General features: G+C 40.1%; 1 protein-coding gene across 10 annotated transcripts in view; it reads right to left on the reverse strand.

Annotated features, from left to right (window-relative positions):
* PRRC2C (proline rich coiled-coil 2C) overlaps positions 1 to 22732 on the reverse strand; it is a 127021-nt gene that overhangs the window by 37515 nt on the left and 66774 nt on the right. For 9 of the 10 annotated variants that reach the window (XM_039459878.2, XM_039459881.2, XM_039459879.2 and 6 more), the window contains exons 16-20: positions 18781 to 21036; positions 14854 to 15062; positions 9896 to 10050; positions 7775 to 8678; positions 4961 to 5046 (exon numbers count right to left, since the gene is read on the reverse strand). In XM_039459878.2, coding sequence (XP_039315812.1) covers positions 4961 to 5046; positions 7775 to 8678; positions 9896 to 10050; positions 14854 to 15062; positions 18781 to 21036 — 3610 coding nt within the window. The remainder of the gene's footprint in view (positions 1 to 4960; positions 5047 to 7774; positions 8679 to 9895; positions 10051 to 14853; positions 15063 to 18780; positions 21037 to 22732) is intronic. The other variant, XM_074390009.1, reaches the window with a different exon arrangement.

Raw genomic sequence — 22732 nt, forward strand, 5'->3', positions numbered from 1 at the left:
TTTCTCTTAACTGCTGTTTATCTGTACTAGAAAACAACCGATAAAATGAAACAAAGACAAGACTTGAGTTTTTAAAGTCCTGGCTCTCATGAATGTGATCATGGGCAAAGCACAACTTCAAGTTGTTTCCTCATTTAAAACGTAAAAGCAACACAAAAAGACACCACTACCAACAAACAGATTAATGAACTCAAAATAAAAGACAGTAATAACAGTGTCACCTACTTCTCAGAAATCTGCTTTGAAAATAAAATTAAAGAAATACATAATAAAGAACTTTGTGATTGATAATGTAGAGCACACATCTAGGCAATCAATCCAGAAACGGCTAATTTGGGCCGGGCACAGTGGCTCATCGCTGTAATCCCAGAACTTTGGGAGTCCAAAGCCGGCGAATCATGAGGTCAAGAGTTCAAGACCAGCCTGACCAACATGGTGAAACCCCATATGTATCAAAACACAAAAATTAGCCAGGCGTGGTGGCGTGCACCTGTAATCCCAGCTACTCGGGAGGCTGAGGAAGGAGAATTGCTTGAACCCAGAAGGCGGAAGTTGCAGTGAGCCAAAATCAAGCCACTGCACTCCAGCCTGGGGGACAGGGCAAGTCTCCCCCACCAAAAAAAAAAAAAAAAACCATCCAAAAACCAAGCTAATTTGTTGAGCACCTTCTCTGTGCTAATCAGATGGTAGCATTAGTATAACTGCACAATTTGCATTCTAGCAGGTAAAGCAAATAAGGAACTAAAAGGTCAGAGAAGAAATATGCAAAAACAAAATAGGGTTAAAAGACCAGTTACTTTAGACTGCTAGACAGAGAAAGCCCCTGAGGAGGACACACTGACACTGAATCTAAAAGACAAGATGAGTGGAAAGAGTTTAGGGAGACCACATACCTAGGGTAAAGGTCAAGAACAAAAAAGGTCAGTGAGGCTGAAGCATAGCAGGTATGGAGAACAGTGGTAGAAGACAAGCAGGAGGTTAGGTGACCTAGGGCTTTGTTATAACAATTAATCTTTTCATGAAAAGACAAACATAAAAAACAAAATAAGGATCAAAATTCAACTACAGCTTGGTTTAATAATTGAATCACAAAATACAAAACAAAAATACAAATAAAAAAATAAAAATTTAAAAAAAAAAAAGAAGGGCCGGGCGCGGTGGCTCAAGCCTGTAATCCCAGCACTTTGGGAGGCCAAGGCGGGTGGATCACGAGGTCGAGAGATCGAGACCAACCTGGTCAACATGGTGAAACCCTGTCTCTACTAAAAATACAAAAAATTAGCTGGGCATGGTGGTGTGTGCCTATAATCCCAGCTACTCAGGAGGCTGAGGCAGGAGAATTGCCTGAACCCAGGAGGCGGAGGTTGCGGTGAGCCGAGATCGCGCCATTGCACTCCAGCCTGGGTAACAAGAGCGAAACTCCGTCTCAAAAAAAAAAAAAAAAAAAAAAAAAGAAGAGGAATTGAATCACTACTCCATGTCATTTTCGGCACTCCTAAACCTAGCATGGTCAATTACTACATAAGGTTAATGTTTTATCTACCAGGATGTAATGTCAGGAGTATGAACAAGGCATGTAATTCAGATTTATTTCTAATATCGAAATAGTCACCTTCAAATACAGTCATGTGCCATAAAATGGTGATGTTTAGCCAATGACGGGTCACATATACAAGGGTGGTTCCGTAAGATTTTAATACTGTTATTTTTACCATACCTTTTCTATGCTTAGACATACAAACACTTAAAATTGTGTTACAACTGCCTACAGTATTCAGTATAGTAATATACTGTATAGGTTTGTAGCCTAGGAGCCACAGGCTATACTCTATAGCCTTGGGATACAGTAGACAATACCATTTAGGTTTGTGTAAGTAAACTCTATAATGTTTACACAATGACCCATTTCTCAGGATACGTCTCTGATATTAGGCAACACATGGATGTATGGGCAAATACTGATGTAAATTGGAATACAAATTTCTTTGCTTTAGTCAATGTTGAAATTCTACAGTCAGTTAAGTGTACAGTTAGTACTAGAAAAGAAAATGATGCAGTAAGTAGACCGTGAAGGCTATTAACTGTATATACAAAAATGTTACGTATAGCTGGGAACGGTGGCTCAAGCCTGTAATCCCAGCACTTTGGGAGGCCGAGGCGGGTGGATCACGAGGTCAAGAGATCGAGACCATCCTGGTCAACATAGTGAAAACCCGTCTACTAAAAATATAAAAATTAGCTGGGCATGGTGGTGCGTGCCTGTAATCCCAGCTCCTCAGGAGGCTGAGGCAGGAGAATTGCCTGAACCCAGGAGGTGGAGGTTGCGGTGAGCCGAGATGGCGCCATTGCACTCCAGCCTGGGAAACAAGAGCGAAACTCCGTCTCAAAAAAAAAAAAAAAAAAGTTAAGTATGTATTTAATAGAAAACTGTCAAGTTAATGACTATTAGAGAATGTTATATCCTTCAAAACAAAAGTGTTTATGAAATATACATAATAAAAAGAATGACAAAAGCTTAGAAAATATTATAATATCAAGTGTTTGTAAGGCTGGTTGTGTAACTAGCATTGATAACTTTAACCATTAAGATCTCTATTTCACTGGAATAATCTAAGAAAAACTCCATTAGGGAATTCTTTCCATCCTATGAAATGTCAACTTTGCTAATAAAAAATTTCATCATGAGGAGAAACTTCAAAATCATGCATGACATTCACAAAAAATCATCTTCTATCCAGAAAATATAAAGAACATAAAGAAAACAAAGTAAAAAGTATGACAGAAAAAGGAGACACCACTAAAATATCTTGCTCCACCGACTGGAGGCAAGTGCAAACACCCATTTATAACTACAAACTTGTAGAATAGTTGCAAGAAAAATCCTGTCGTTTGAAAGAAACTTTCATTCTGTCCTTCATACCAGTATGAAAAATCTTGAAATGCCCTCTGTGGCTAATCATAATGCTAATACCAACAAGCAGAAGACAAAGCATTAAACTGAGACTCTCAAATATTGAATGCAGTGACCCTTGAGGTGTACAGAGTTCTCTGAAGAATCTGTAGCATCAAAACAGCTATGAGGCCTACTCTAGACCTACTAAGTCAGAAAACTGGAGTGGAGATACAAGTACCAGGATGATTTCTTTAAAAAAAAAATAAAAATCTTTTAGCAGCTATAGGCTATACAAAAATTAAAATCTCAATTGTTTCTTCTTATACTGCCCCATTTTTTCTGTATTCCTTTATTAGCAAAATGACATTCAAGTTCTTTTTTTTTTTTTTTTTTTTTTTTTTTTTGAGACGGAGTTTGGCTCTTGTTACCCAGGCTGGAGTGCAATGGCGCGATCTCGGCTCACCGCAACCTCCGCCTCCTGGGTTCAGGCAATTCTCCTGTCTCAGCCTCCTGAGTAGCTGGGATTAGAGGCACGCGCCACCATGCCCAGCTAATTTTTTGTATTTTTAGTAGAGACGGTGTTTCACCATGTTGACCGGGATGGTCTCGATCTCTTGACCTTGTGATCCACCCGCCTCAGCCTCCCAAAGTGCTAGGATTACAGGCTTGAGCCACCGCGCCCGGCTCAAGTTCTTTCTATATACAGTTGGCTCTCCTTATTTGTGGGTTCTACATCTGTGGATTCAACCCAACATGGATGGAAAATAGAAAAATAATAATAAATGGTGTGTCAGTAGTATACAAGAACAGATTGTTCTTTCTTGTCATTATTCCCTAAATAATATGGTGTATCAACAACTTACATAGCATTTACATTGTGTTAGGTGTATAATTAATCTAGAGATGATTTAAAGTACATAGGGAGGATGCGCATAGGTTATCTACAAATACTGCTTCATTTTATGTGAGACGTGAGCATCCCTGGGTTTTGGTTTCTATGGTGGTGAGAACCAATCTCCACAGATATGGAGAAACAATGGTACTCATGTTTCATTTTCTATTAAACTCACTCTTTCATCCAGGCTTTCATCCCTACTACTCCACCAATAATATTCATATCAAAGTCATCAGTGACCATCATGTAACTCCAACTATCAACTGAACACCTATATTACTTGACCTACCAGCACCCATCTGACATACATAATCTACCCCTCCTTTGAACTTATCTTTCACTTTCCTTTTAGGATACTTCTCTAATCACTTAGCTTCTCCAATTCCTACATTTCCTAGAGTTAGAAAGTTCCAAGACTTAATTTTTGATTCCCTTTCCCAACTACTCTAATAATTCATTCTCCCTTGGTAACCTTATACAATTCCATCACTTTAAACGTCATCTATATGCTAATGATTCAAATTTGTATCTTCAAACTAGATGAACTCTTCTGAACTACAGGCTCACATCCAACTACCTATTTGACATTTCCACTCAGAGGTATAATAAGCATATTAAATCTAACGTATCAGAAACTGAACTCCTTATCTTCCCCCTGAACCTGATCCATGTACAGCGTTTTCAATCTCAAGTTACTGAAAATTCTAGTACTTCCTACTGCTCAACCCAAAAACTCTGGCGCTAACTTGGACTCCTCTGTCTCTTCTCATACCCCACGTTTAACACTTCAGTAAATCTTGTTAGCTCAATCTGAACCAACTATTTCTTATGACCTTTCAGGCCACTTCCCAGGTTTTAAACTAACATCATTCGATTATTGAAATATCCTAACTTCTACTCTTGCTGCCTATAGATTATTTTTCACGGGCCACCCAGAATAATTTTAAAAGTCGGATCCTATCACTCCTTCCTCAAAACCCTCCAATGTCTTCCTACCTCTTCCAAAGGCCCTACAGGATCCACCTACTACTCAGGTCTCGAACTCTTGGACTCAAGCAATCCTCCCATCATGCTAGGTATGTAAGTGTAAGCCACCACACCCAGTCACACTGAAGTTTTAGGGAAAACCCAGCACATTGACCCCATCAATGCTGTTAAAAGCCTATTCCTACCTCTGATGAAGCAGCTGATCCAAACGATGTTAAGGGCTTATTCCATGCACTGACTGAAGGTGGCTGTGGTGGACTAATGGGACCTACTGAAAAGAAGAAGCCATAAAAAAACATGACCATTACGATTTAGAGTCTATTAACCTCTAACCATTTAACCCTTTCCTTAATCTCCTACTATAATCACTTTTCAATTAAAAAGATTCTCATGTTCCAACATACAGGCATACCTCAGGATATTGTGGGTTCAGTTCCAGACCACTGCAATAAAGCAAGTATTGCAATAAAACAAGTCATACTAATTTTCTGGTTTACCTAGTGCATAACAAAGTTATGTTTGCATTAGACTACAGTCTAATATGTAATACCATCATGTCATTAAAAAGTTACATACTTTTTTTAAAAAAACTATTGCTAAAAAAGAAGCTAATCATCATCTTAGTCTTTGAATCATAATTTTTTTGCTGGTGGTCTTGCTGATAGAAATGTTGACGGCTGCTAACTGACCAGGATGGGGTTTGCTGAAAGCTAGCATGGTTGTGGCAGTTACTTAAAATAAGACAACAATAAAATCTGTAACATCGACTGACTCTTTCTTTCATGAATCATTTCTCTGTAGCACGTGATGCTGTTTACCCATACAGTAGAACTTCTTTTAAAACTGGAGTGAATAGTCTCAAATCCCATTGCTGTTTAATCAACTAAGCATCTTCTTCACCAGGAGTAGATTCCATGACAAGGAACAACCTTCTTTGCATCAGAGTTATTTCCTCCACTGATTGTCTTGAATTCCTCCAAGTCATCTATGAGGGTTACAATCAACTTCTTCCAAATTCCTATTAGTGTTGATATTCTGACATCCTCCCATGAATCACGAATGTTCCTAAAGGAATCTAGAATGGTGAATCATTCCCATATGGTTTTCAAATTTCTTTCACCAAATCCATCAGAGGAATCACCGTCTATGGAAACTGTAGCAAAATGTATTTCTTAAATAATAAGACTTGAAAGTCAAAATACTTCTTGATCCATGGGCTGCAGAATGGATGCCATGTTGGAAGGCATGAAAACATAAACCTTCCTGTGTATCTTCATCACAGCTCTAGGGTGACGAGGTACACTGTCCACAAACATCCTATTTTGAAGGAAAGCTTTTGAGTATTTTTCCCCGAGCAGTAGGTCTCAACAGTGGGCTTAAAAACAGTATGTATGGGCCAGGCACAGTGGACCGAGTTTGAGATCTGCCTGGCCAACATGGCAAAACCCTGCTTGTCTCTACTAAAAATACAAAATTAGCCAGGCGTGGTGGTGCATGCCTATAGTCCCAGCTACTCAGGAGGCTGAGGCAGGAGAATTACTTGCAACCTGAAGGCAGAGGTTGCAGTGAGCTGAGATTGTGCCACCACACTCCAGCCTGGGCAACAAGAGTGAAACTCTGTCTCAAAAAAAAAAAAAAAAAAAAAAAATTAGATATGCCATATTGTAAACAGATGTGATGTCATCTAGGCTTTGTTGTTCCATTTCTAGAGTACAGGCAGAGTAGATTTAGCATACTTTTCTAAGGGCTCTAGGATTTTAAACATGGTAAATGAGTACTGGCTTCAGGTTCAAGTCACCAGATACATTAGCGCCTAACAAGAGAGCCAGCCTGTCCTTTTAAGTCAGGTGTCGACTTCTCCTACATAGCCATGAAAGGCCTAAGATGGCATCTTCTTCTACTACAAGGCTGTTTGTCTACATTAAAAATTTGTTATTTAATGTAGCCTCCTTCATCAATTATCTCAGCTTTGGATATTCTGGATAACTTGCAGCTTTACCTTGCACTTTAATGTGATAGAGATGCTGCTTTCCTTAAACCTCATGAACCAACCTCTGCTAGCTTCAAACTTTTCTTTGGCAGCTTCCTCACCTCTCTCAGGTATCACAGCATTGAAGAGAGATACCGGCCTTGCTTTGGATTAGGCTGTGGGTTAAGGGAATGGTGTGGCTGGATTGACCTGCTCTCCAGACCACTAAAATTTTGTATCTGCAAAAAGGCTGTTTTACTTCCTTATCATTAGTGCTGACTACTGAAGCAGCACTCAACTTTTGACTTGTCTTGACTTTCACCATGCCTTCTTCACTAAGCTTAATTATTTCCAGCATTTAAAGTGAGACGTATGTTAGTCTTCCATCCACTTGAATACTTAGAGGCCACTAGAGGGTTATTAATTGGCTTAATTTCAGCATTATTGTGTTCTTAGAGAATAGAGAGGTCAAGAAGAGGTAGAGATCAGGGAACAGCTGATCAATGGAGCGGTCAGAACACATAAAACATTTATCAGTTAAGTTCACCATCTTATTTGGGTGTTCATGGTACCTTGAAACTATTACAATATCAAAGATAACTGACAACCCTAACAGACAAATGATGAGAAATTTGACATATTGCAACAATGACCAAAATGTGACACGTAACATGAAATGAGCACATGCTATTGGAAAAATAACAAAAGACTTGCTTGACACAGTTACCATGAACTTTTAATTTGTTAAAAATGCAGTGTCCACAAAGTGTAATCAAATGAGGTATGCATGCACAAGTCCCCCTCAAACATTGCCTATATTCTCAACACAAAATTATTTAAATAAAATGCTTGTTAAACATGCTTAAAACAAAAATTTTAAGAAAGAAAGTTAAGAGAGGATTACTACTTTTTCCTACAATAAAAAATGAGATGGCTAGAAAACACCTAATGGGTGTACAAATAAAATTGAAAAGAACCCTCAGTATTCCCACGCCATTCCCCACCCCTCAGTTCTCTTCTGCACACTTACATTTCTTAGAGATATCATTCAGCACAGCTGGTGGGGCCACCTTGTTATCCCATAATTCAGCTGTCAGAGTGCCATGTGACTGTGGGGTCTGGATGGATTTTCCTGTGGCTACATAATCTGTACCATTAGGTGTTTGAGCTGAAGGCAGCCTAATTGATGGTGGTGGCTGTTTTGAAGACTGTGATATAGTCTGTAGTGGATTCTGGACTGGTTTGTGGGTCTGTGCTTGAGTCTGGGCTGGGGCAGTGGGGGCGGGAGCTGAGGCTGAGACTGGGGTAGGGGCTGGAGCTGGGGTGGAAGCTGAGGCAGGAACAAGTGGGACTGAGGCAGCTGGGGCTGAGGCTGGGACAGTTGGTGCTGTGATGATTGGGGCAGCTGGGGAAGAGGCTGCCGGGGCTGGCGTTGGAGCTGAAGTTGGTGCTAGGGCTGAAGCAAGAATGGGAATAGAGGCTGAGGCAAGAATGGGGACAGAAGCTGGGGTTGAAACTGAGGCAAGGATGGGGGTTGGAGCTGGGGCTGAGGCTGGAGCTGAAGAAGAGGTTATAGCTGCAGCTGACGTAGAAGCTGGAACTGAAGCTGAGACTGAGGCTGAGGCTGAAACTGGAGCTAAGGGTAAGGCTTGAACTGGAGCAGAGGTTGAGGCCAGAACTGGAGCTAAAGTTGAGGCAGTAACTGGAGTTGAGGTTGAGGCTGGAACTGGAGTTAAGGTTGCTGGAACTGGAGCTGAGGTTGAGGCTGAAACTGAAGCTAAGGTTGAAGGTGGAAGTGGAGCTGAAGCTAGGGGTGGAACTGAGGGTGAAGACTGTGCTTGCTGGATCCCTGTAGCCTGTTTTTTGGCAAATCTTGGAGGAAGCTTAGAAGTCTGACTTCTTCCTTTTTCGTTTGCATTCTTTTTGTTCCAGACCTTAAAAAATTAATAGGGATCGTTTTTGTCAATAATGCAGCCGAAAGCAACAGTTCATAAATGCAATTCTTAACAAAACTAATTCCCACTAACTTGGCTTGTTTACTTTTCAGAATAGGTACTCATACAGCAAAAATGTCAGGGTTGCTAGTAAGATTTTAAATGATAAGAAGCCAAGATGATATAGAGACAAAAGACAAACAGGTATTACACATTTGTGACATACAGGTACACAATTCTGAAATTCAAGAACTAAGAAAGTTTGCAATAAATTCATTTGGCAGCAAACCTTACCCGAGCTAACAAAAATGCTATTTAATCTTAACTCATATGTTTGCCACAGACATTAATTTGGGCAGTGTGGCTGGTATGTTATGATACAGGGTAGATATACTACTATTTTACCTTCCTAAATAAATGACTTCTAAAAATTTGGTTCCAAATGTTATATGAAATTAAACTGAATAATTTATCTTGATTTGTACTGCATATTTAAGTGAACTAATATAGATTACAATAAATACTTCAGTAAGTCAGAAATCCAAAATTTACTAGTTCATGACATTTGTGTTCATTAAGCTTCCCAAGATAATTTAAGATTAACTCGGCCGGGCGCGGTGGCTCAAGCCTGTAATCCCAGCACTTTGGGAGGCCGAGGCGGGTGGATCATGAGGTCGAAAGATCGAGACCATCCTGGTCAACATGGTGAAACCCCGTCTCTACTAAAAATACAAAAAAAAACTAGCTGGGCATGGTGGCGCATGCCTGTAATCCCAGCTACTTAGGAGGCTGAGGCAGGAGAATTGCCTGAGCCCAGGAGGCGGAGGTTGCGGTGAGCCGAGATCGCGCCATTGCACTCCAGCCTGGGTAACAAGAGCGAAACTCCATCTCAAAAAAAAAAAAAAAAAAAAAAAAAAAGATTAACTCAACTCTGCCTTAGGGCAAACAAGGTGTCCCCAGTATACAATATGTTGTTAAAGTAAAGATAGTCTTTGCTATAAGTCAAAATATAAGGAGCTACAGTCCTTATATTTTATTTAAAATTTTCTTTGATTCTAGTCAAAATGGTTATAAGTTGGGAAGATGATGACAATCTTAACACTTGAAAAACGAATATAGCATTGACTTTACAAGTAGGCAGAAACCTTGACCATTTGCTAATATACTTTGGGCAACAAATCTAAATAACTAGCAACGAGCTGAAACAAGATTTAAACCTGTATGACTTGTTCTTCTTTCTTTCGGCGTTCCTCATCCTGTAAACGTTTTTGTTGTTTTTTGGATACCACTTCGGTAAAACCATCATCATTCAAATTTGATTGGGGATCTTCAATTACTGTTACTTCAGGATGATCATCAATTATAACAACACCTTTGGGTGTAAAAAGAATTTCAAATATTTTGTTGCAAATGAAAAGGTTAATAAAAATGTTTAGTACAGTAGTACTTTTTAAAAAACTAGTCAAAGGTCTAGTTCCTATAACTTATACTGTATATAACCTATTTCCCACCCTATACCATGGCCATTCATTGTAAAGATTTGAAAACGATTTCACAGACTTCAAGTTTTAAATAAAAATCCTAAAATTGGCCAGGTGCAGTGGCTCACGTCTGTAATCCCAGCACTTTTGGAAGCTGAGATGGCTGAGTTTCAGCCCAGCCTGGCCAACATGGCAAAACCCTGTCTCTACTAAAAATATAAAAATTAGATGGGTGTGGTGGTGTACATCTGTAGTCCCAGATACTCAGGAGGCTGAAGCGTAAGAATAGCCTGAACTTGGGAGGTGGAGGTTGCAACGAGCAGAGACCGTGCCACAGCACTGTGGCCCCGGTGACAGAGTAAGACTCTGTCTGAAAAATCCTAAAAATACTTGTTTTGAATGACACAGGTCTTTCTTTTCTTTAAGTAATAACACAGAGGTAATGACTTTAAAAAAGAACAAAAACAAGAAACAAAATTATCCTATGACTTAACCTCTATCTGTGAGCCTCAGATCTGTATAGTGCTTTAAAAGATGTATATAGCATTCTACCTCATTTGCATCTAACCATTCTAAGAGGTGGCTGCTACTATTATTTATCTTTTTCAAAAAATGAAGTAAACTGGGTTAGTGCTGTGATACATGCTTGTAATCTCAGCATGATGGGAGGTTGAAGTGGGAGGATCATTTGAGGCCAGCAGTTTAATACCAGCATGGGGAACATGGGGAGACCCTGTCTCTACTTTAAAAACACACACACAAATATATAAATATTTTTGTTAAAAAATGAAATAAGTTGATTTGTTTAAGGTAAGATGGCTGGCCTAGCTGGTCTTATGACTCTTAATGGCTCTGTTTTATGTAGACCCTTGTCTACAGTGTGGGTCATTAAAAATAAATATATGGCAATGCAGTGAAACCCTGTCTCTACAAAAAAATGCAAAAATTAGCTGGGTGCACGTCTGTGATCCCAGTTTCTCGGGAGGCTAAGGTAGGAGGATCATTTCAGCTGGGGAGGTTGAGACTGTAGTGAGCTGCCATCATGACACTGCACTCCACCCTGGGAGAGAGAGACCCTGTCTCAATAAATAAATAAGCTAATAAATTAAAATAAGTAGGTAAGCTGTGTGTGAATATAAGGTAGAATAGGTGAACACATACCAGAATTACTGAGGGGATGAATAACTCAAGATCATTTTTCAACTTGTTTTCCAACTAACCATTCATTATTTTGGCTATCTTAAAATTATTCTATATCCCAGTGAGTATGTGAAATATAAATCCATCAAATAATATTTCTAAGAAAAATTAGTTAAGGTGATGTAATTTTTTATTACAGGTATAATGTCTGAACAATTATAACTATCAAGAAAGAGTAAAGCAATTTAAATAATTTTAATTTTCAAAAACACAAAATATGCTTTAATTGGAAATTACACATACAAGAAAAATATTTTTCTTGGAAACAAGTATACAATTCAGGATGGTGACAACTTGTTAGGTACAGCAACAGGGGAAGGTGATACTTGTTAGGTATGGCAACATAGGTATATGATCTAGGAAGGGGCCACAGGAAAACTATCTATAAACAATTCTTCTAAAATAGCTAAAACTTAGCATTAACATAAAGACTGAGAGAATAAATGAAAAATGAAGTGGACACTTTTTAGAAACTGGCTGGGCATGGTGGCTCACACCTGTAATCCCAGCACTTTGGGAGGTCAAAGCAGGCAGACCACATGAAGTCAGGAGTTTAAGACTGGCCTAGCCAACACAATGAAACCCTCTCTCAACTAAAAATACACACACACAAAAAAAAACTAGCTGGGCATAGTGGCACATGCCTGTAGTCCCAGCTATTCAGAAGGCTGAGGTAGAACTGCTTGAACCTGGGAGGCAGAGGTTGCAGTGAGCCGAGATCACGCCATTGTATTCCAGCCTGGGTGACAAAGAGAGATGCTGTCTCACCCAAAACAACAACAACAACAACAAACAAACAAACAAACAAACAAACAAACAAAAAAAAAAAAAAACCTTATTACTGTTATTCCATTTTTCTAATAGAAACCTGATTTTGGCCAGGTGCAATGGCTCACACCTGTAATCCCAGCACTTGGAGAAGCAGAGGCAGGCAGATCCCTTGAGGTTAGGAGTTTGAGAGCAGCCTCACCAACATGTAAACCTCCACTAAAGTCTCTAATAAAATACAAAAAATTAGCTGGGCATGGTGGCACGCGCCTGCAATCTTAGCTATTCAGGAAGCTGAAGCAGGAGAATCACTTGAACCCAGGAGGTGGAGGTTGCAGTGAGCTGAGATCACACACTGCACTCCAGCCTGATGACAGCGCAAGACTGTCTTGAAAAAAAAGAGAGAAACTTGATTTCAGAAGAAAAAAATCCAGTTGATTCCAATTTATCTAAGACACTTATATCTCTTTTTTAGAATCCTTTTAAAACTCATTAACTCGGCCGGGCGCGGTGGCTCAAGCCTGTAATCCCAGCACTTTGGGAGGCCGAGGCAGGTGGATCACGAGGTCAAAAGATCGAGACCATCCTGGTCAAGATGGTGAAACCCCGTCTCTACTAAAAATACAAAAAATTAGCTGGGCGTGGTGGCGCCTGCCTGTAATCCCAGCTACTCAGGAGGCTGAGGCAGGAGAACTGCCTGAACCCAGGAGGCGGAGGTTGCGGTGAGCCGAGATCGCGCCATTGCACTCCAGCCTGGGTAACGAGAGCCTGGGTAACTCCGTCTCAAAAAAAAAAAAAAAAAAAAAAAAAAACTCATTAACTCTGTAAAATGAAGCATATTCTCATTTCAATGAAAAGTCTTTTCAAAGGATGTCATGCACACCTTATTTCATGTGGAAAAACCTCATCATAATTCTAAATTCACCTCGGTTTTTCACTTACGTTAAAATGTGTGTGTAAAGCCTATCTGATTATTTCAACTTCCTTAGTGCACCCAATTGCATGTAGCATTTATGGAAATTTGAACACGACTTTCAGTTTCCAATGCCCTCTTCTTTTTAACATTTTAGATTACAGATATTACTTAAACAATGTTTAAACCAGGAAAAAGAACTAAAGATGATTAACTCTTAAAAGATAACTGGAATGAGTTGAAATGAAGAGCTTAATTTCTATCACCACTTCAGAAATACATAGAGTCTTAACATAGCAACATTATGACTGGGCGTGGTAGCTCATGTCTGTAATCCCAGAACTTTGGAAGGCCAAGGCGGGCAGATGGCTTAAGCTCTGGAGTTTGAGACCATCCTGGACAACATGGCAAAAACCCATTTCTACCCAAAAAAAAAAAAAAAAAAAAAAAAAAAAAGAGCCAGGCATGGTGGCTCATGCTTCTAGTCCCAACTACTCGGGAAGCTGAGGCTGGGGAATTGCTTGAGTCCAGGAAGCAGATGTTGCAATGAGCCAAGACTGCCATTGCACACCGGCCCAGGCAACAGAGTAAGACTCTGTCTCAAAACAAACAAACAAACAAACGAAGAATTTGCATTGCTCACAAATTTCCAGGTGATACTTATGATCTGGACCACACTTTGAGAACCACTGGTTAAAAATAATGTCCATGAGTTGGGCTCAAATCAGGGCTTAATATGCACAAATAACCACTGGGCAAAAGAAAGAAAAACTTCATTTATATCTCTAAAATGGAATAATGGCAACTAACCCAACTTTCCCCATGCTACTATTAATTACAACTATCTGGTCTAAACTTAGGAAATCTCTCAATTTTATTCAGTATCTCCAGTTTCATCCAAATGAATGGCAAGTAGCACATTTTACATGTACAAATGTCTATACACAGATATTCCATGTCTGTTTCCTCATCCAAAATTTTCTTGTTGCTTATGTTATCCTTCACATTTGATCCTCTATTACTTCATGGCTTTCCTAAAATATTTATCCACAGTGACAATGCCCCTTGTCCTACTATTTATTCTCTATTTGCCTTATCTTGGACACCAATTTTACCAAGGTCGTAACTCACTGAATTTAACATTTCTTTTCTATTGTTTTCAATAATACAACATCTATGCTGATATAACGAAGAATCTTAAATTGGATTTCTGTGTGTTCTCAAATCTGGCAAAGTAGAGTGTTTACTTTTCTTGCCCTTTATTTTGAAGAGTAGTGCAATGCTGTTGGATTGATTATTATTATTATTATTATTTTTGGAGACGGAGTTTCGCTCTTGTTACCCAGGCTGGAGTGCAATGGCGCGATCTCGGCTCACCGCAACCTCCGCCTCCTGAGTTCAGGCAATTCTCCTGCCTCAGCCTCCTGAGTAGCTGGGATTACAGGCACATGCCACCATGCCCAGCTGATTTTTTGTATTTTTAGTAGAGACGGGGTTTCACCATGTTGACCAGGATGGTCTCGATCTCTTGACCCCGTGATCCACCCGCCTCGGCCTCCCAAAGTGCTGGGATTATAGGTTTGAGCCACCGCACCCGGCCTATTTTTAACAAAAATTTTATTAAGCGTTCAAGGCTACACTAAAAGCTGGAGTTATTTTAGTTTAAGTTCATAAGGTTAGTGTTTCATAATCAGCCACTATGTGTACCTTGAGCATCCAACTCTTTCCTTCTTAGAAGACTTCTTTAATTGTGGCATCTACATTTTAAAATGTAACAAATAAACAAATGAAACGAAAGAAACCTAAGACATACTTGCATAATTGTTGAGATCAAACTGTGATAGAGCATCCACTTTCTCTTTGGGTTTTTTAGGACCTGGTTTGGGGTCTTCTCGTTTTTTCCCAGTAGAATCTTTGGAGTTCTTTTGTCCTGTACCATTAGGTACTCCTTCCTGATGGTGTGCAGAGCTGCCATTGACAAGGTCAACCCCAGTTGTACCTGCAGACTGGTCATCAAATGGCCTACAAAAAAATATCTTGAGATATTACTATTTCAATCTATCCAAACAAAAGAAAAATGCTTATTGGCAGTTTCTAAAGTTCATTCTAACATGAAACACTGTTGGGACAGAAAATCCTAACTGTAACTGAACAAGCATTAGTGACTTCTGTTGAATACAATCTCACTAAAACTAAGTTTCCCAATAAAGTAGACTTGCTCCCTAGAGTTCTTTCCAGCAATTATATTCTACAATTCTAATTATACCAGAGGTTCTTAGAGTCTGTTTGACTATCATTTTATAAATGAGCTAATTAACAGTTTATAGCAGAAAATTTCTGTGATCCAAGCAAGTTCAAAGTATTCACAAATGAATGCTCTCCGAAAGTGGCCAGCATATAAAAACAAAAATTTTAAAAAGCATCCCATAATTACAACTATGTACATTTTTAAAAATACTATCAGATTTACACATTGATATAATTACTTAAAAAACCTTTAATATGGAAATAATTCACTTCACAAACCAAATGTGTCTCCTACAGTTCTTAACAGTCCTTATTTCCTAAAAGAATAATTTTTCAGGTTTTAAAAAAAATTTTCCAAGTGAAAATGATCATGGGAAATGGGTGTACGAATTCATTTCCATCTTAGCCTATCGTATTACTCAAGATAAAAGCTTACTAGGTGCCTGGCCATAACCTAAAACATTTGAAAAATGAGTTCATTTCTTCTACATGGTACTCTTATAAAACATTTGATTATAATTAATCACTGACATTTCTACAGGTTCAAAGTTATTGCTATCTATCTACATGGCACAAAAATCTTGCTACATAGTTAAGACTTACATGGCACAAAAATCATTATCAAAATAGTCCCTGAGTATTGTTACTGAAAATTCTAATAGTTTGTTTACAGTAAATGAACTATTCTGCTTACTATTTTGGTTATCCTGATTCTCTTGGAATTTTAAAGGGATGTTCAAATTCCAAGTTAAAAATTTCCCTTTTAGGCTGGGCGTGGCGGCTCAAGCCTGTAATCCCAACACTTTGAGAGGCCGAGGCAGGTGGATCACGAGGTCAAAAGATCGAGACCATCCTGGTCAACATGGTGAAACCCCGTCTCTACTAAAAATACAAAAAATCAGCTGGGCATGGTGGCGCGTGCCTGTAAACCCAGCTACTCAGGAGGCTGAGGCAGGAGAAGTGCCTTAACCCAGGAGGTGGAGGTTGCGGTGAGCCAAGATCGCGCCATTGCACTCCAGCCTGGGTAACGAGAATGAAACTCCGTCTCAAGAAAAGAAAAAAAAAAAAAAAAAAAATTTTTTTTCCCTTTTAAAAATTATCTGGGGCCGGGCGCGGTGGCTCAAGCCTGTAATCCCAGCACTTTGGGAGGCCGAGGCGGGTGGATCACGAGGTCAAGAGATCGAGACCATCCTGGTCAACATGGTGAAACCCCGTCTCTACTAAAAATACAAAAAATCAGCTGGGCATGGTGGCGCGTGCCTGTAAACCCAGCTACTCAGGAGGCTGAGGCAGGAGAAGTGCCTTAACCCAGGAGGTGGAGGTTGCGGTGAGCCAAGATCGCGCCATTGCACTCCAGCCTGGGTAACGAGAATGAAACTCCGTCTCAAGAAAAGAAAAAAAATAAAATAAAAAAATTTTTTTCCCTTTTAAAAATTATCTGGGGCCGGGCGCGGTGGCTCAAGCCTGTAATCCCAGCACTTTGGGAGGCCGAGGCGGGTGGATCACGAGGTCAAGAGATCGAGACCATCCTGGTCAACATGGTGAAACCCCGTCTCTACTAAAAATACAAAAAACTAGCTGGGCGTGGTGGCGCGTGCCTGTAATCCCAGCTACTTAGGTGGCTGAGGCAGGAGAATTGCCAGAGCCCAGGAGGCAGAGGTTGCGGTGAGCCGAGATCGCGCCACTGCACTCTAGCCTGGGTAACAAGAACGAAACTCCGTCTCAAAAAAAAAAAAAAAAAATTATCTGGAATAGCAAAAATACTTTCCCTAAAGCTGTGGTTTGAATGTATCCCTCAAAATTCATGTCTGGGCAGTAGCTCACACCTGTAATCCCAGCACTTTGAGAGGCAAAGGCAGGCGGATTACCTGAGATCAGGAGTTTGAGACCAGCCTGGCTATCCTGGCAAAACCCTGTCTCTCCTAAAAATACAAAAATTAGCTGGGCATGGTAGCACACACCTGTAATCCCAGCTACTAGAGAGGCTTAGCCAGGAGAATTGCTTGAACCCAGGAGTTGGAGGTTGCAGTGAGCTGAGTTCACGCCACTGCACTCCAGCCTGGGTGACAGATACTCCATCTCAAAAAGAGAACAAAAAAGTTTATGTGTCGGAAACTTGGTCCCCAATGCAGCAGTGGTGAGAGGTGGGGGCTTTAGAGAGGTAATTATGTCATGGGGGCTCTGTCCTTCTGAATGGATTGATCCATTCATGGATTAACAGGTTAATGAATGCGTTATCAAGGGAGTTGGTTAATTATCACGAATGGGTCTGTTATAAAAGCCAGTTCTGCCACCTCTTGTGAGCCCCCTCACCATGTGATAAGCATGCCACCTTGGGACTCTGCAGTCTCTACCAACAAGAACGCCCTTATAAGATGTGGTACCTCAACTTTGGATTTTGCAGTCAACAGATTTGCAAGAAATACATTTCTTTTCTTTAGAAATTACCTAGTCTCAGGTATTCAGTTATATCAACAGAAAGCAGACAAATATACCTTGCAAGTATAGTAATCTGAAGTGCTAAGTATGTAAAACTAAGGACCTCAGATTAACACCATGTAGTCCAAATAAATTCTTAAATTCTTATCAGCTCAGGCTGCAAACCTTGCAATTGGTCTAAAAGCAGGGCACACATAATAACGATTACTTACTATACACAAGGAATTAAGTGCATCACAAGTATCATCTTAGTATCTTCACACATTAAGTGCGTTATTTTTCTCCCCACTTTATTGGTGAGGAAGCAAAAGGGAAGCAACTAGAAAGTACCAGAGCCTAGATTTGAACCTAGGCACTCTGAATCTTAACTGTTACTTTATAATGTTTTCTAATACTAAAGAAATCAATACTAGCTTACTATGACCAACACCTTAATCTTTTTTAAAAAAAAAGGCCACTTTAGAAAAATTCTTTTTAAAAAAAATCCATTGCCATGTTATTGGTGTCCTTGGTAGTAGAACGGGGATTTGTTTTCTGGGCCTCTCTCTAGATGACTGTTGATAACAGATTTGTAACTCAAGATGAGAATACAATTTATCCTTAAGGTTCAATACCAATTCTCAAGAAACCAGTATAGAGTGATAAAGTATATGGTTATAATATTAATTGAAATCTTAGAGGATGCCTGTGTAGCACTAGAGGTTGATAAGGAGAAACTGAAAAAGAAGGGAGGGCTACTCATCAAGTAAGATAACTTACCAAATAAGGACACCGTACGTATCCCCCCACAAGATGCATAAATTTTTCCAAAGTTACAAGTTTCCAAGGACTCCTCTGGAAAATGTAACCTAGGAGACAAAGACTCCTAAGGTACCCTAACTTCTCTTCCTTAAGTACCCTTACACTTTGAGAACAGAAAATAAAGCATCTGGGAAGAACAATGCTTTTTGGTCCTCTATGTAGACTGGTTCCTTACATAATTCATCAAGAACTCTATTTTCAGCTCCTTTAAAGGTGCAAAAGCAACTATGTTTGTTTAAAACAAAGTACTCACCCTCTCTTCCCACTTTTTGATGGTGGGCCATTTCTCCTTTCATTTCTAGGACCTGAGAAATTCCTTCCTGATTTAGGTGGACCATTGTTGCCACGTCGATTCTGGCGATCTACTGGTCTCTGACTAGAAAAACTTCTTTTTGCAATTTCCCTCTTTGGAGGCAAAACGTTCTCTCCAACCTTTACAACTGTTTGTGCATTCAAGTCAGCATTTTTTTTTTCATCCCTCTCTCGCCTCTCATTGAAATCACTGCTTTCGGAAGCTGTTTCCCATTCCTCATTTGCCTGATCTGAAGAGTTCTGATTAGATAAATCTGGTGTCTTATTCCCCGAAATATCCCCAACAGTATTAACTGGTTCTTGAGCCACATTATTAACTGTGCCATTTGTGGGTACTGCTACGACCTCATTTGATTTTGAAGCAGCCTCCCTCTCTCTTAGCCGTCTAAATCGAGGCGGCTTGTCTTGCCTTGGTGGTCGGGTAGGACGCTGCCTTCGAGGCCTTTCTCTAGCTGGGTCAAATTTTCGCTCGAATTTTGGAGGTCGTTTATCTGCTGCTAGAGGAATATACTGCTCATGTCTTCTTGGTGGCTCTCCATCTTCTGGTTTAGGAATTTCTGACTGCCTTGGGTTCCACTGATTGTCCCGATAAGGTGGCCTTCGTAAAGTGGAAGGGCGTGATGGACGGCCTCCAGGATCCCTTCCACCACGCCTGAATGTTCCCCCTCTGCCTCTCCTTGTAGGCTCTCCTTTAGGAAGAAAGCCTGGTTTAGATTTATCATCATCCCTTACATAAGGCTTTTCCAGCAGTCTATTATCTATACGAACATGATTATCAGGCTTGAAAGACTGAGGCTTTATAGATTTTTTGTTTTCAGGTCGTTCCTCTCTTTTGGGAAGTTTGCCTTTACTTAAACTGTCCTTGTCACTTGCACTTTCATGAATTTCACTGTCTGTGTCAGTCTCTGAACCCCGCTGTCGTCTTCTTTTGGGGACAACTTCAAAATCAGAGCTCTCACTTCGTGTTTCACTTTCTTCTCGCTGTCTGAGAGGCCCTGAGGGTACATGCTCTGCTCTGGGCTTATTGTCTCTGTATTGAGGATAATCTCGAGTGTGACCTCTACCACCCCTGCCACGCCCTCCATAAGAACCTCTATAGCTTCGACCTCTGGAGTAATATTCACCTCGGCCTCGCCCTCTGTATCCCTGATCTGGAAACCAATCTCTATCTCTAGCTTCTTTCCAGTAGGTCCTGGGAGGCAAAGTTGATTCTTTTTTAACTGCTGCTCTTGAGTCTGGTCGAGGCCTCTCTATCACAAGGTCTTTGCTGATAACTTTCTCAGGTTGTTTTTCTTCTTTGACTATTGGTGCTGCCATAGTCTGCTGGTTTACAGTCTTAACTGCAGGCTCTACCTGAACACTACTCACAGGTTCCAGAGACTTCTCAGTATCCTGAGATGGTTTTTGAGCCACAGTTGCAGTTTCAGGTGAAGGAACTTTCTCTGCTTCTGGTTGAATTGGTGGTGGAACGGACTGTGGCTGAATTGGTGCTGGTGGCTGAGGTGGTGGTGCAGGAGGAAGAAGATCCTTCTTTTCCGTCTTTTCAGGCTTTACAACTACTTTTTCAGTGACCTTTTCGGCCTTTTCTCCTTCTTTCTCCTTCCTCTGTTCCCGTTCCTCTTTCATATCTCGAAGTACAGGTTTTTTAATGGGACCTGATCTTCTCACAGGTCTATCGTTACCTTCTTCCCTTCTGTTGGAGCTTGGTCGAGGGCCCCAACGAGTTTCTGATTTAGATTTATATACTTTTTCAGGTTTTGGTCCTTCGGAAGATCGTAAAAAGCCTTCCTTTTTTTGTTTCTCCTCTGGCCTTTCTGTTGGTTCTTTTGAATCAATGCATCTGCTGGTTACTTTAGGAATGCTTGCAGATGGTTCGTTTCTCTGATCGTCTGGTTTTTGTGTATGATTAGATCCATGCGAAACACTTCTTTTCCGGGAAGGTTGACTTTCTCCAGCTGAAATCCGCTCCTCTTGAGGAGTGGATAAGGTCTTTTGATCAGGTACTTCAAAACAACCAGATTGATTACTTGTGTCAGTATGGTGAGGTCTAACATCTTCCACAGATCTGCTTAAAAACTTTTGCACTTCTGCCTCACTTGATTCTCTGACAAAGTCTGCCTTTGGATGAACCTCCAATTGATTATGTTCTACAGAATAAGCAGCAGTAATCTGTTCCTGATCCAATGCAGCTTCAGGCCTATGATAATAAGAATTCAAAGGTATAACCAACATAGCAATCTTTCCCACATGTAAGTATGCAACAAGATAATCCCTCTAAATATAAAACAGAAAACAATGCCTCTTAATCATAATGAGAATCTCTCTCTACATAAAAAGTTTAGAGGAGAATTACTATCAGCAGCCAAGAGGTAACAGCCTAAATATCCAACATCTTAATGGATAAAGAAAATGTGGTATACACATATAACAGAATATTATTCAGGGGTAAAAATAAAGGAAATACTGCCGTGTGCTACAACATGGATAAACCCTGAGGACATTATGCTTAAGTGAAGTAAGTAAGTCACGACAAATACCTTACATGAGGAATGTAAAGTAATCAACCTCATCAAAGCAGAAACCATAATGGTGGCTACCAGGGGCTAGAGTAGGGGGAAACAGGGTACTGCTATTTCATTGGTATAAAGTTTTAGTCACGCAAGGCAAAAAAAGTTGTGGAGATATGCTGTATAACATCGTGCTTATGGTTAACTACATGGTACTATATAATTAAATTTTTGTTAGGTGGGTAGATCTAATGTTCTAAGTGGTTTTTGCCAATATTAAAAATAAATGGACTGGGCCGGGCGCGGTGGCTCATGCCTGTAATTCCAGCACTTTGGGAGGCCGAGGCGGGCAGATCACAAGGTCAAGAGATCAAGACCATCCTGGTCAACACAGTGAAACCCCGTCTCTACTAAAAATACAAAAAATTAGCTGGGCATAGTGGCGCATGCCTGTAATCCCAGCTTCTTGGGAGGCTGAGGCAGGAGAATTGCCTGAACCCAGGAGGCGGAGGCTGCAGTGAGCCGAGATCGCACCATTGCACTCCAGTCTGGGTAACAAGAGTGAAACTCCATCTCAAAAAAAAGAAGTAAAAAATAAAAAATAAAAAATAAATGGACCTGGAGCAGTGGCTCATGCCTGTAATCCTTGCACTTTGGGAGGCTGGGGCAGGAGGATCACTTGAGCTCAGGAGTTCGAGACCAGCCAGGGCAACAGGACAAAATTGTCTCTACAAAAAATACAAAAATTGCTGGGTACTCCAGCCTGAGTAACAGAGCAAGATCCTATTTAAAAACAAAACAAAACAAAACCAAAAAAACCTGCCAATTTCAACATCTAATGCCTACAGTCCCAGCTACTCAGGAAGCTGAGGTGGGAAGATCACTTGAGCCTGGGAGGTCAAGGCTGCAGTGAGCTGTGATTGCACCACTGCACTCCAGCCTGGCTGACAGAGTGACAACCTTCTCAAAAAATAAAAATACAAAATGGAATAAATGAAGTTTATTCCTTAAGGAAAGACAAAGTTAAGACCATGCTAATGTGAATTTCTAATAATTTCCACCTAGAATAAAAGAGTACACTAGAGTAAGCCTATGTGTCCCAATTAATTACAAATACTTATAAAACATTACCAAAAAAATACTCCATAAAAAAACAGTAAGTTCTAACTATATGACTATAAATTATTACCACCAATTACCTGCCACTTCAAAGTTAACTTTGCACTATTCTATTTCTCCTTATTTTGGCCTTAAAAATGTTACCTAAAATACTGTTTTAAAAAAAGTCTTACTGATGGAAAAATTACATTTACACTTTAGTTACTATATAAGTGTTGTAGATATACTTAAATTTCTTCATACCTACTCTATAATAAAGACTTGCCA

Source organism: Saimiri boliviensis, chromosome 19 (assembly GCF_048565385.1).
Source record: "Saimiri boliviensis isolate mSaiBol1 chromosome 19, mSaiBol1.pri, whole genome shotgun sequence".
NCBI lineage: Eukaryota > Metazoa > Chordata > Mammalia > Primates > Cebidae > Saimiri > Saimiri boliviensis.